This window comes from Diceros bicornis, chromosome 25 (genome assembly GCF_020826845.1).
Source record: "Diceros bicornis minor isolate mBicDic1 chromosome 25, mDicBic1.mat.cur, whole genome shotgun sequence".
Classification (NCBI taxonomy): Eukaryota; Metazoa; Chordata; class Mammalia; order Perissodactyla; family Rhinocerotidae; genus Diceros; species Diceros bicornis.
In genome coordinates, this window is record NC_080764.1 from 22,140,920 (window position 1) to 22,156,562 (window position 15,643).

The following is a 15,643-nucleotide window of genomic DNA, read 5'->3' on the forward strand; positions in this document are numbered from 1 at the left end:
GGCCTCTTGTCTTCAGTTCCCATAGAGTGCATCTCCTTAGTTTAGGCCCTGCTAGGGTTAATATTTCACTCCCAGGAATGTCAGGTCAGAAGGAGCATTAGAAAGATGAAACTAAGAAATGCCTGAAGTTCTATCCTGCCCAAAGCCACTCTGACTGACTGTTCCCATCTAAGGGAACATCTAATGTCTTTTGGAAACAGTCAGCTCAGGTGAACCCACAGCCAAAATGAGACAGTGTTTGATGGACGTGGTAATGGGAGCACTCTCATCTCCCCAACTGGCACAGGAAATGTGATGACATCGTTCAAGGGTAGGTTCTGGAATTTCTGGAAAAAGAGTAATTACAACAACAGGTATTTCTTAGAAACACACTTTTTTTTTCCCCCAGACAGCCTGCCCCTTTCCTAAGATTAGCAGAACATACTAGTAGGCAGGGAATTCAAAAGCATCATAAGTATCACTGGTTATACTTTACATTTCCTCAAAAAAGTGTGTCAATGGAATTTTCCAAGCTGTTCTGAATGATTTCTAATTAGTCAGCTTGATACTATAAGAAGATAGCAAGCAAATAAGATGGAAAAGGTGGGTTAGGAAGAAAAGTGCAGTCTCTCTGAAGGGTGAAGTGATTTCTCAGGAATGTTTGGGAGTAGTAGATCTTTCTTTAAAGATCTCACTCTTCTACAAGTCCTCTTATTTTATGAGAAGAAAATATAACAGAATCTCAGAAGACCCAGCTAAAAATATTCCATGTGCATAAATTTATTTTAAATTTTATTGCATCACATTATACAAGCATTAAACACGGCTTCATGTCGATGACTATTTAAATGTGAAAATTTGTCATTCGTGTCAGTACATTTTGGCTATTTACAAGTAAGGAATTTCTATGTACTTTATATATCTCTGTCTGTATATGTACCATATGTAAGAATATATGACTATACATATGTACACACAGAAATACATCTATGGCCATACACATAGCTATAGATATGTCATATACAACAACCTCCTCAGAAAGATCTGAAATTAAAAAAAAGAAAGAAAAAGTCATAAACAGGGTCTTGTTTGTGTTGTTCGGTGACATGGAATTAGGACCAGATGATGACATTCTAGGAATGCGTGTCCAGGTGTCTGAATATCCTTTTTAGCCCAGTGTCTGTAAAATTCACATGGGATAGAATGCAAAAAAGGTAGCAAACAGGCTGAAAAACAGGCCCAGTATACAAGTTTCCCTTGGTTTTAAAAACTTGAGAATGGAACTGCCCATGATGTGCATGCTTGCTTGGTCAAGAATGGTCTATGGATAGAGAGCAATTGTGTGCTGGACTGCAACGTGATTTCCCAGCAGCGTGATTTCCCAGGCAGTCCTGTAAGGGTGCTGACCCCTCCGCTGCTGCCGATGTCTGCGACATGCACTGCGGTTGCATTTTAGTCATTCAGTTCAATGTGCTTTTGCACAGCCGGGAGAAGTAAACACAGTTCAGGTCCTTGGCCTGGAAATGAACTATGACCTGGAAAGAGAAAAGAAGTATTAAAATCTTATGTACACACGAAAGCTTAAGAACATGATGTGCAATGGTTTGTACTTACCATGAATCAAAGGCATTCAAAGAATTTTTAACCCGAAACTGGTATAAACGTTATTGTGCCTGCTTTACAGATGAACAGATTGAGTCAGAAGGGCAGTCTGAAGCAAGGTGACATCCTGCCAACTACCAGGGGAATAGAGACAGACAAACACTACGCTTTCAAGCAAAAATTAGAAATGGCCTCCTTGGGGAGAAAGCAGCGCATAATTATGAGGACGGAAGAAACTCTCAATTGGTTACCAGCCCTGCGGCCCAGCGCAGCCCTAAGGCGTGGATATTGTCAGCAGTACAGCTCCCAGGAGCAATTCTCTTCACTAATGTCTGCCTCCTATCCCAACCAAAGCTATCTGGATTGTCAACCTTTCTCCTCTGAAGGCTGCCCAGAGCCAGGGAAGAGGTGATCAGAATGGGTGCAGGGTAGGAGCTTGGAACAAATTATAGAATCCCAGAAGGTTAAAGCCACACAGGCTCTTAAAGTATTGTTCAGTCCAATTCCTTTACTGTTGCAAATGTGGAAATCGAATCCACATGAATGTTCCACCCCAGGTCATAGAGATAGAGAATGGAAAAGCCAGGTCTAGAATCTGGTGGACTAGAACACAATGCTTAACAACAATACAAATCCCGTATCGTATTCCATAGAACCTTATTGTTTCATAAATGTCTCAGGTACATTGCCTCATTTGAGCTGCATTATTAGTTCTGCCAAATAAGAAGGCTTAAAAAAATTAAGTAATTTCCCCAAAGTCACATAGGCAAATAACAGATCTGGAAAATGGCAAAATTACTAAGTTGTAAAACATTAAAAAAAAAAAATTTCTTGCCTTTAGTGAAGCCAAGGCTTACTTTGGAATTGAGGGCAGGGCCAATGTTCAACATCTATATACCCCTGTTATCCCAGTGGACCCAGGGTCTAGGTGATTTCCTTCAAGTCCACCCTCCTGGACTCTTAATACAGATCTGGGTTGATACAACTTCACTGATTTAACAACAAACATCACTGCAGATATCTGCTACAGCTTAACTTATATGAAAAGTGAAAAATGTATTTTTTTCTTCCTGTATATCTCATTTTTCCTTTGGAGGCCACACTTTGGAAAATGTTTTCAAAGTTAGTCTTCAAACAAGTGGAGAGAGAGAAATGAAGGGCAAGGAAGGCAAAAGAAATGCTATAATATTAGGTTCACAGAGTATCAAAACTGAGAGCTCCTCTAACCATTTCATCACTGAGGAAACTGAGGCTCAGAGAGGTTAAGTGACTTGTCCAAGGACACACAGCTAGTAACTGACTTGCCAGAGAAGAAAGGTTTCAGAAGAACTTTCTGATAAGATATGGGGGAACATTACAGAACTTTATTACAATGTTTTTAGTCTTAATTCATCCAACCTTCATTAACTGAATGTGCGTTTAATGGATGCCATGTGTTTAACACTGCTAACTAGTGGGGAGAATAAAATTACAACCCATAGAGGCTTTCCTAAAGATGCTTCAATTGTGCTGAGGAAGCTTGATGACTGTTTGAAAATCATACATTAACAATAGAGATCAATATATGTCAATACATGTGGTACTGATGTAATAACCAGAGACGTTTATAAAGAGTCAGTTTCAATGGGCTGATGAGTCTAGGGAAACCTTCTTAAAGGGTTTGGCGTGACATGGATCAGCCTGGGAGGAAACAAAAGGGTGATGGAGGGAAGGCCACCTTGGGTGAGATGAAAAGGTGGCTTTAACCAAAAAGAAGGGGCAGGTTGCTCTGGGGATATTAAAGAGAATATAGCCAGGCTGGAGTAGAAGGGAAAGGAAGGTTTATTTCAGAGAACACCTAGGCCAACTCATGAAGCTCTTGACTGCCAGGACAGAGTGAGGCATGGAGGCAGAGAAGAGTTGCAGGAGTTGCGTGCACAAGGATGATCAAGTTATATTTGCAATTAAAGTAAGAAACAAGCTGATTTTAGAAGCTTCTAAGAAGTTTATTTTGATCCCTACCAGTAGAACAGTGGCAAGCTTTGATTCAGGGAGTTTAAAGCGCCCCCTCCCAACCAAGGAGAGTTTCAGACCATGAGCACACCTCTCGCCTACCTGGTCATGGCCACTCATTGTGGTGTGCTTTTCCATTCTTCTTCCTCTCCTTTCGTTCCTTCTGGAGACGCTCCAGTTCTGCTTCATACATCATCTCCTGAATCAAGTACTTCTCTCTTCTCATTCGATCCCTTAGATCTTTTGGGAGGTCTGGGATCAGATATGAAATGAGGTGCTTTATACAAAACACGAGGTGCTGAAAACACAGAGGAGAATATACCAGCGTCAGGTCTATTGTCCATTCTTTGCTACAAAGAGCTCTGGGAGTTGGTTCAAGAACTCCTTTCACTCCAGGGATGTGGAGTGTCTGGAGTATCTGGAAAGGGGGATGAGGCCAGGGGAGGTGTGTGTGAAGAAAGATCACAGGGATAGGTGAGGATTGAACTTGGTCTGATGGCACCCCACAGGGAATGAGAAGAGGAGTCAGGAAAGAAGGTGGAGAAGGAGTGGTCAGAAAATGCAAAGGAGAGCCAGAAGAACATATACTGTGGAATCAGAAAACCCAGGTTTGAATCCCAGCTTGGTAGCTTTTACTGCTTAAGAGCTGTCTGTCTACCTGATGCTAAGTCAGTCTGAGCCTCAATTCGCTCATGTATAAGCTGGGTATTATTGTGAAAATTACAAGAAAATGTTTTAAAATGCTTTATAGATTGCTAAATGCTTTGCAAATCTTGATTGTAAGAATTATCAAAGGGCCTAAGGGAAGTGATCATTTCAGGAAGAAACTTTTCTTTTTTTTTTTTTGTAAACTGCCACAAATACTAATAGCTGGAACTCTAGAATCACTGTCATTTCTGTTCATCTATACGATGATGACCAATACAGCACTAGATGACAATTTAAAGGTCCTTACAATTCTAAAGTATTAATAAAGATTAATCATGTTCAAATGATACCATTAAGTATTCTTAACTTTATATAAAATTTGGTGACACATGCATGACACACAATCCTGCTAATTAAGAGGATTTTCTGCATTTTTCTAGTATTTTAAAATAGTTTAATAACAATATATTGAAAAGAAATGGAAAGTTCTACTTGATAAGTCAAATAACTTAATACAACCACTTTTTTATTTCGTATGAAAAAGCTGAAGATAGTAGTGGGTTAAAAATATCTTCTTTAAAAGGGATTGAGCCATTGATAAGCTAATTCTCAGGGAAGAGCAGCTTAATATTGTCTTTTTTTTTGGTTCCCTGGAGTGAAGGAAAAAACAGTGATGAAATAGTTTCAAAGAGGTATAGGAAACTTCTAGTCTAAACCAAGAGGCAGCCTTAGCTTGCATTAATTTGGCTTTCATATATGTGACAGGAGATGAAATTGCCATTTATGAGCACAGAAATGCAAACTATTTTTAGCAGCAATTTACTTAAAGACTAAAAGAAAATAGATGCTGTATTTTTATTGACACACTATATAGGCAACTACCAGGTAGATTATATTTTATAAGTCCATAGAGTCTTAGAAGTGAATACTTATTTTCATGCTTAACATAAGTAATGTCATGATGATACACAACCCGAAGTTACCACCTGTAATACCTATTTCAATGCTTTCCAATCCACAGTCCTTGAACACCTGCATCAGAATAATCTTGGAGGGCTTGTAAAAAGCAAATTGCAGACATGATGTATCAGAATCTCTGGGAGTAGGGATGGAAAAACTGCAATTTTACTAGTTTAAGAACCATAGTTCTTGAATATTATATTTAGGACCAATGATTCCTGACTTATGCATTAACAATCAACATTGTACTTTCAAATATTTCTTGGAAAATTCAAGTACTTTAATTAAGGAGAAGATAAAAAAGAGATTACATAACACTACTATACTAATTCTGGGCATAAATAATCACAATGAAAGTTCTCATAACTTCTATTTATGCATTACTTCTTGTTACTTCACTATGTCAAAGGAAATAAAGGAATCAGCTGAGCAAACTTACCTCAAACACAATGATAAAAGCCAGTCGAGCTGCTAGGACGTGCCAGAACTGCAGTGTGTAGCCATAGGGCACCAGTGAATGAGGAGGGTCACGGTAGTCTCGGTATCTATAAACATACAGGACAATGTTACACTCTGAACTATGATTTTCCTGACTCCCAAATCTCTACCATTCCCACTATGTAGTCCTCATTCATGAGAGAAAAGTTTAAAAGGTTTCTGTATACTAGACATCTATCATTTTGGTTGTTCAGCATTTCTTCTTCTGGTAGAAGAATATCTCTTCTCCTCTGGGGTTTCATCTGTGTGGGTTGGGCAGGGCTTGCCCCCTTTCCTGAACCCAGCTCAGAAGATGAGGCAGACCTGATTGGTGAAACTACTTCACCAGGATTTCTGTAAGAATGATGACTTAGTGAATTATCACTAAACCCACAGAAGTTAAAGCCTGGAGCAGCTGGTGGCCATCACAAACTGTACGCAGAGAGCTTGCTTGAAAATGAAGTCAATAGAACAAAGAAAGCCAGCAGAGAGGCAGCATCTTGCTGACAGGGCTGGAGGCCTGGGATTCAGCCATAACTAATGTTGATATCACCCCTATAACCTCCCAGTTACCTCAACCAATCAATTTCTTTTTGTTTCAATTTATACTAGATTTCTGCCACTTGCCACTGAAGAGTCCTTCTTAATGTATGCTCCAGCTGTAGCTTTTGAGGCAGCGTCAAATTCCACAAATGTTTGTTGAGCATCTACTAGGGGTCAAGCACTATTCTAGGAACTTAAATCCATGTGACTCCATTTTATCCTTACCATACCATTACTATTATTGCAGGTGGGAAAACTGACTTTCTCAACATCATATAGTTTTCACGTGATTTGAATCCAATATTCTTTTCATTAGCTCCAGAAATGTGAAAAGACCCAGAGATATTGGTTATTCCAACAGATCTGCTGTGTAGACATACCAAATTCCCTTGTCTGAATAAAAATTATGATTATTTAGGGGCCGGCTCAGTGGCACAAGCGGTTAAGTGCGCATGCTCTGCTGCAGCGGCCCAGGGTTTGCCGGTTCGGATCCCGGGCGCGCACCGACGCACTGCTTGTCAAGCCATACTGTGGCAGCATCCCATATAAAGTGGAGGAAGACGGGCACGGATGGCAGCCCAGGGCCAGTCTTCCTCAGCACAAAGAGGAGGATTGGCAGATGTTAGCTCAGGGCCAATCTTCCTCACACACACACAAAAAATTATGATTATCTAGCTTCTCATATGAGACAGTACCTAACCTTAAGATCAGCACTAATTTGCATGAGGGTACAGGATAATTCCTATGCAGAGTATCTTCGAAAAGTATCAAGGACTACAAAAATATGAGCTGTCCCTATTATCATCATCTTCATAATCATCTTAATTGTTATTAGTGTCTATGGAATGTAGCAATAATGTATCATGATTATTTTGTCAGTAAAGTGATATTACGTTGAGTACCCGGTGCTGAAATTAAGAATGAATCTGTTAGTGCCTTCAGACTGTTGGCTCTGTCTATAATGATGAGGATTAGGTAATTGTCTAAAACATTGTTCTTTCTAATATATTGTTACATAATTTGTTACTGTCATAGGTCCAATAACAATGTCTGGAATTTTAGAAAGAAGAATTTTATTCAGGACTAAAAGTTTGCACGGACTATTCTAACCTTCTTTTACTTTTTGCAGAGCACAGCTAGTCAAGAACCAGGAATTGTGTTTTCTGCAATGAAGATAACAAATCTAATTCCTTTGCTTGTCTTTAGCTGCATATATTTCAAATATAGTCCAAGTAAATATTCTAGAAGAAAAACAGCATATGCTTTTAATTATACATCTGGTCAATTATTAGACAAAAGTACATTTATAAAAGGAGGGAGCCCAAATTGTTTCAAGAGTCACCTTCACTAACTCCTTAAACTTTTTATACAATAGTGTTCACTAAAACAGGAAATTCTTTTCAGGACTCACTGGTCCGTCTCCTATTTATGCCTCTTCTCTGCTCTCGCCTTTGCCCTTCATCTTGACTACTCCATCTCCTAGCTTCTCAGACCTTGTTTGGCTTTTCATTTGAAGAATTTTTTTTTTTATGTGAGGAAGACTATCCCTGAGCTAACAGCAGATGCCAATCCTCCTCTTTTTTGCTGAGGAAGATTGGTCCTGGGCTAACATTCGTGCCCATCTTCCTCTACTTTATAAGAGACACTGCCACAGCATCGCTTGACAAGCAATGCATCAGTCGGCACCCAGGATCCAAAGCTGTGAACCCTGAGTGTGCACTTAACCACTGAGCCACCGGGCCAGCCCCTCATTTGAAGAATTTTGAACAATCTCTTTCTCCCTAGATCCCTTCTAAATTCATTGAGTGGAAAATCATGGTTTTTTCCTTAACCTTGCAGACCAGTTTCCTTGACTATTTCCAGAAAATACAATTCAGATGTATCATTCTTGAAATTCTTGCTGCAAATTCATAGCAAATAAATGAATTCATTTATTCAGCATAGGATATGTCAACTATAAACAGCCATTAAATATAAGTATCAAAACTAGAAAGTTGAAATACTTTTTATGACTCAATAATGAGACTAGATTATCAAACACAATGACTCTATTTGTAAAATTGTACACATATAATATGCAAAAATGAAAACAGTTGTTTCTAGATGGTAATTTTAAATTTTAATTTATGCATTTTTAAGATGAAAAATTAATGTTCTTTACATTTTCTTTTTAATATTTAGAAAACACTTATACTCATGGCTATGGTGAGCTGGCAATGTTTTAGATAATTTCTATGGAGAGATCCAGTTGTAGAGGCTATGCATCTATCTGTTCAGCCTGCATGTAATGTACGTCCATTTGTGGATCTACCACAGAGCTCGGCTAACCTGTGCGCAGAGGAACATAATGCGCCCATATTGGCACTTAGGTTCCGAGAACAAGAATCAGATGTTGTGAAATTCTTAAGTTTCAGTTTTCAGAAGCAGCAGGCCTCTGGCCTTCCTACTCGCTTAAGTCACTGTACCATAAAGTCAAGTTTCTCTCTCGAAAATTTCTTATTGCTACCCTAAAGGAATTAAAACTCAGTGGTGCCAATGAGTTCAGCTGTCATCTGCTTCACCGCCTGCTGCTGTGTCCAGAATTATGCACTGGAAAGCATAGTGGAACCAAGTTTGGGGTTTGCCTGATAAATATCATCTTGGGTAATTCATGAAGCTTCTGTGGACATCAGTTTTCCCTAGCAACAAAATTAGAGTCTCCCTGCTCACCCTGTCCTAAAATTTTGGACTCTCACTCTTTTCTTCTAGGAGTTTGCAGGTGACTGTTGCAAGTGGACCTCTCAGATCATGCTCCAGCCTATCCCGATCCCACTCACCTTTTCCATGAGGCAGAGGTTTGAGGCAGGACTATGCTCAGATGTCATTTGTGCTCCATGTTCTCAGAACCATGGCACTTAGGTTCTGAGAACAAGAATCAGATGTTGTGAAATTCTCAGAACCTTGTGCTCTGTTTTTGATGCAGTGCTATTTATTTGCAAAATGACTGGCTACATGTTCTCTGGCACTTGTATAAGAAAACGCTTCCCTGTCCTGCTGTAGAAACAGCCAGGAAGCTAATCTTTAAAGCTAATTAAATCAAAGTTTTACTCCTCTAATCTTTTAGTCTAGTACCTTCAAAGACACTAAGTAGTCTAGAGGTATTAATGTTTGGAGGAATTTTTTCTTGTGAGTCAGAGTTGTTTTCAGAAAGTAACAGTTTTAATTTCTTGGCTTCAATTTTACATGTGGGAAAAGAAGGATGTTTCTTTTTGACTTAAATTAGTGCATTCTCTAAAGCTGCTTTTATTGCTCAGGCAATGGATGATTGGCTTGCAAACATTATTTTTCTAGCACCAGATATAGTTAATTCATTCCCATTTTTTAAACTGTGAAAATAAAAGTGCATGTACATTTGAAAGAATGATAAGTGAACCTTATGTTCCATCCAAATTAAGACACAGAACATAGTTAGTGGCTAAGAAATGCCTCACTGGCAATCCCAGACACCCCAGAAAGTAACTGCTATTATAATTTCCTGCTTTTCTTTATTTATACTACTTAGGCAACTGTTCCTAAATAAAACAGTGCTTAGTTTTGTCTGCTTTAAACTCTATATAGGAGGAAGTCAAGATGGCGGCATAGGCAGACTCTGAACTCACCTCCTCCCGCAGACACAGCCAATTTACAACTACTCGTGGAAAAATTACCCGAGACAGAACTGAAAACTGGATAAGAGGAACTCCTGCAACAACGGACAATCCTAACTGAGGTGGAAGAGGCAGAGACTCCCTTCTGGAGAGGAAAAACGCCGCCTTCACAAGCCGCCAGCTTCACGGCCTCCGGGAGCAGCTCACAGGTCCACAGCCTCCCTGGAGGCGCGGGGCCCTGAGCCGGGGAGCGCCCCCGCTGTGGGCATTTTGTGGACCCAGCACAATCGAGACCAGCGGCATAATATCTGACTTTGCTGCTACTAAAACGTTGGGGAGGACCCCCAGAAAACCCGGTTCACAAAGAAACTAAAACCGGCTCTTAAAGGGCCGGCGCGCAAACTCACCCATCTGAGAAAGCATCCTAAAATCACCAGAAAGAAAGGTGCACAGTGCTGTGGTGAAAAGAGACTCACCTCATAGGCCCTGAGTGCATCTCGGTGAGGGGTGAGACCTCTCCAGGGACTGGGACATTGGCGGCGGCCATTGTTGTGGCCTGGTGTGGGCGTGCTGACACAGACGCCATTGGAGTTCTCCCTGAGGCCTGCTAGCCCAGGGTCTGCCCCACCCGCTAGAGCACGGATTTAATCCAGCTCAGCCAGGGCAGGCAGCCCACCCTAGAGACTGGACCCACCCAACAACAAGCCCTCAGGCAACTTGTGGGCCTGCATAGATTGGTGACTGGATTCTCTGCAGCCTGGCAACTGAGCCGACTTGAGCAGGGCAGGGTGTGCACAAGGAGCGGGTGGAGAGTGTGGGGCGGTGGCGGAGTGTGTGGGGCTCCTGCCGTGGAGAGACTGGGTCCGCTTCGGGAGGTCGGGGCGCTCACACGGGGCAGGACTGTGTTGACTGTGTGTGTGGACCTGTGGGCGGCAGGGCTTGTCAGCTGCAGAAGACTTGTGCTTCTCAAAGACCCACATAGGGGGTTTGCCCCACCCTCCAAAGCCTGAAACACTTGGGTGCTCCTGTGCCTGAGGCCAGCCCCACCCAGCTGCAATCCTCAGACAGCTGACAAGAGACCTAATAGGCTAGAGGCTTACAGCAATTGTGAGGCCCTGAGCCTAACAACCTGCCACGCTGGGGGCCTACTCACTTAGAAGAAATACTGCAACACAAATGTGGTATTAGAACTTGCAGCCAACTGTGCTGGGGCTCCCCACACCTGATAAAGAGACTGAAGGGCCCACAACAACTACAAGCAGCTGAGCATTACAACAGCTGGCCAGGAGCATAACTCGGCCTCCCTGGGTGCCTACAGGGAGAGCAAACAGGCCACAACAGAAGGACACACGTAGCCCACATAGGGGTCTCCCATGGAACATTGAGAACTGAGGGAAGCATACTGCAGGCCTCCTAAGCCATTACTTATATAAGGTCACCTATCCAAGAGCAGGAGACGTAGCTGACCTACCTAACACATAGACACAAGCACAGGGAAAGAGGCAAAATGAGGAGGCAAAAGAATACATTCCAAGTAAGGGAACAGGACAAAATCCCAGAAAAGGAACTAAGTGAAACAGAAATGAGCAACCTATCCGACAGAGAGTTCAAACTAAGAGTGTTAAGGATGCTCACTGATGTGGGGAGAAGAATAGACGAACTCAGTGAGAATGTCAACAAAGAAATGGAAGATATAAAAAAGAACCAATCAGAAATGAAGACTACAATACTGGAAATGAAAAATTCACTAGAGGGACTCAAAAGCAGAGTAGAGGATACAGAAGAACGGATCTGTGAGCTGGACGAAAGACTAGAAGAAATTACCCAAGCTGAACAGGTAAAAGAGAAAAGAATTAAAAAGAGTGAGGACAGTCTAAGGGACCTCTGGGACAACATCAAGCACACTAACATCCGTGTTATAGGTGTCCCAGAAGGAGAAGAGCGAGACAAAGGGGCAGAGAATCTATTTCAAGAAATAATAGATGAAAACTTCCCTAACCTAAGGAAGGAAACATACATTCAGGTACAGGAATCACAGAGAGCCCCAAGCAAGATAAACCCAAAGAGGCCCACACCAAGACACATCATAATCAAAATGTCCAGAATTAAAGATAAAGAGAGAATCCTAAAAGCCACAAGAGAAAGTCAAGTTACATACAAAGGAAACCCCATAAGGCTATCAGCTGACTTCTCAGCAGAAACCTTACAGGCTAGAAGAGAGTGGCACGATATATTTAAAGTGCTAAAAGGAAAAAACTTACAGCCAAGAATACTCTACCCAGCAAGGATATCATTCAAAATGGAAGGAGAGATCAAAAATTTCCCAGACAAGCAAAAATTAAAGGAGTTTGTTAACAATAAACCAGTGCTACAAGAAATGTTAAAGGGACTGATTTAAGGGGAAAAGAGAAGACCACAAATAGGAAAAATTATCTATTTCCATGATAATAACGTAATGGATACAAATGCACAAAAAAGAGGTTAGATATGATATCAAAAACATAAAAGGAGGGAGGAGGGGAATTAAAGAGTACAGCTTTCAGACAGAGGTCAAACTAAAGAGACCATCAATTCTCTATAGAAGAAGAAAGGAACAGAGAAGGACTACTAAAACACGGAGAAAAAAAAAAGTTAAAAAATGGCAGTAAGTACATACTTATCAATAGCTACTTTAAACGTCAATGGACTAAATGCTCCAATTAAAAGGCATAGGGTGGCTGATTGGATTAAAAAACAAGACCCATATATATACTGCATACAAGAGACACACTTCAGACCTAAAGACACTCACAAACTGAAAGTGAAGGGATGGAAAAAGATACTCCACGCAAATGGCAATGAAAAGAAAGCTGGGGTAGCAGTACTCATATCAGACAAAATAGACTTTAAAACAAAAACTGTAAAAAGAGACAAAGAAGGGCATTACATAATGATCAAGGGAACAATCCAACAAGAGGATATAACACTTGTAAATATCTACGCACCCAATGTAGGCGCACCTAAATATATAAAGCAATTATTAACAGACATAAAAACAGAAATAGACAGTAACACAATAATAGTAGGGGACTTTAACACTCCACTTACACACAACAGATAGATCATCCAAACAGAAGATCAATAAGGAAACATTGGCCTTAAACGACACATTAGAACAGATGGACCTAGTAGATATATACAGAGCATTCCATCTAAAAACCAAAGAATACACATTCTTTTCAAATGCACATGGAACATTCTCCAGGACTGATCACATATTAGGCCACAAAACAAGTCTCCATAAATTTAAGAAGATTGAAATATTACCAAGCATCATTTCTGACCACAACGGTATGAAACTAGAAATCAACTATTGGAAGAAAATCAGAAAGCCACAAATACGTGGAGATTAAACAAAATGCTACTGAACAATAATTGGGTCAATGAATAAATCAAAGAAGAAATCAAAAAATACCTGGAGACAAATGAAAATGAAAATATGACATGCCAGAATTTATGGGATACAGCAAAAGTGGTTCTAAGAGGGAAGTTTATAGCAATACAGGCCTATCTCAACAAACAAGAAAAATCTCAAATAAACAATCTAACAATGCACCTAAAGGAACTGGAAAAAGAAGAACAAACAAAGCCCAAAATCAGTAGAAGAAGGGAAATAATAAAAATCAGAGCAGAAATAAATGAAATAGAGACCAAAAAGCAATAGAAAAAATTAATAAAACCAAGAGCTGGTTCTTTGAAAAGATAAACAAAATTGACAAACCTTATCTAGACTCACGAAGAAAAAAAGAGAGATGGCACAAATAAGTAAAATCAGAAATGAAAGAGGAGAAATTACAACAGACACCTCAGAAATACAAAAGATTATAAGAGAATACTATGAAAAGCTATATGCCAACCAATTCGACAATCTGGAAGAAATGGATAAATTCTTAGAATCATACAACCTTACAAAATTGGATCAAGAAGAAGTAGAGAATTTGAATAGACCAATCACCAGTAAGGAGATCAAAACAGTAACCACAAACCTCCCCCCCCAAAAAAAGTCCAGGACCAGACGGCTTCCCTGGTCAATTCTACCAAACATTCAAAGAAGACTTAATACCTATTTTTCTCAAACTCTTCCAAAAAATTGAGAAGGGGGGGCAGCTCCCTAACTCATTCTACGAAGCCGACATTACCCTGATACCAAAACCAGACAAGGACAACACAAAAAAAGAAAATTACAGGCCAATATCACCGATGAACATCGATGCAAAAATCCTCAACAAAATACTAGCAAATCACATACAACAATACGTTAAAAAGATTATACACCATGATCAAGTGGGATTTATTCCAGGTATGCAGGGATGGTTTAACGTTCGCAAATCAAGCAATGTAATAGACCACATTAATAAAATGAAGAATAAAAATCACATGATCATCTCAATAGATGCAGAGAAAGCATTTGACAAGATACAGCATCCATTTATGATAAAAACTCTGAATAAAATGGGTATAGAAGGAAAGTACCTCAACATAATAAAGGCCATATATGACAAACCCACAGCTAATATCATCCTCAGTGGTGAAAAACTAAAAGCTATCCCTCTAAGAACAGGAACCAGACAAGGATGCCCACTGTCACCATTCCTATTTAACATAGTACTGAAAGTCCTAGCCAGAGCAATCAGGCAAGAGAAAGAAATAAAAGGGATCCAAATTGGAAAGGAAGAAGTGAAACTGTCACTATTTGCAGATGACATGATTTTATATATAGAAAACCCTAAAGAATCCACCAGAAAACTCTTAGAAGTAATAAACGAATATGGTAAAGTTGCAGGATACAAAATCAACATACAAAAATCAGTTGCATTTCTATACACTAACAACGAAGTAGCAGAAAGAGAAATTAAGAATACCATCCCATTTACAACTGCAACAAAAAGGATAAAATACCTAGGAATAAACTTAATCAAAGAGGTGAAAGATCTGTACACCGAAAACTATAAAACATTGCTGAAAGAAATTGAAGACGACACAAAGAAATGGAAAGCTATTCCGTGCTCTTGGATTGGAAGAATTAACATAGTTAAGATGTCCATACTTCCTAAAGCAATCTATAGATTCAATGCAATCCCTATCAAAGTTCCAACAACAGTTCTCACAGAAATAGAGCAAAGAATCCTAAAATTTATATGGAACAACAAAAGACCCCGAATAGCTAAAGGAATCCTGATAAAAAAGAACAAAGCTGGAGGTATCACACTCCCTGAATTCAAAATATACTACAAAGCTATAGTAACCAAAACAGCATGGTACTGGCACAAAAACAGACACACAGATCAAGGCAATAGAATCGAAAGCCCAGAGATAAACCCACACATCTATGGACAGCTAATCTTTGACAAAGGAGCCAAGAACATACAATGGGGAAAAGAAAGTCTCTTCAACAAATGGTGTTGGGAAAACTGGATAGCCACATGCAAAAAAATGAAAGTAGACCCTTACCTTACACCATACACAAAAATTAACTCCAAATGGATTAAAGACTTGAATCTAAGACCTGAAACTATGGAACTTCTAGAAGAAAACATAGGCAGCACACTCTTCGACATCGGTCTTAGCAACATATTTTCAAGCACCATGTCTGACCAGGCAAGAGAAACAATAGAAAAAATAAACAAATGGGACTACATCAAACTAAAAAGCTTCTACACAGCAAAGGAAACCATCAACATAACGAAAAGACAACCTAACAATTGGGAGAAGATATTTGCAAAGCATACATCTGATAAGGGCTTAATCTCCAAAATATATAAAGAACTCATGCATCT

At 39.8% G+C, this 15,643-nt stretch overlaps 1 protein-coding gene across 1 annotated transcript in view; it reads right to left on the reverse strand.

Annotated features, from left to right (window-relative positions):
* Window positions 1–959: 959 nt before the first annotated feature.
* ANO4 (anoctamin 4) overlaps window positions 960–15,643 on the reverse strand; it is a 190,571-nt gene continuing 175,887 nt past the window's right edge. Inside the window, exons 24-26 of the mRNA XM_058568797.1 lie at window positions 5,621–5,726; window positions 3,676–3,871; window positions 960–1,514 (exon numbers count right to left, since the gene is read on the reverse strand). Of these exons, the coding sequence (XP_058424780.1) occupies window positions 3,680–3,871; window positions 5,621–5,726 (298 nt within the window). The 3' untranslated portion in view covers window positions 960–1,514; window positions 3,676–3,679. The remainder of the gene's footprint in view (window positions 1,515–3,675; window positions 3,872–5,620; window positions 5,727–15,643) is intronic.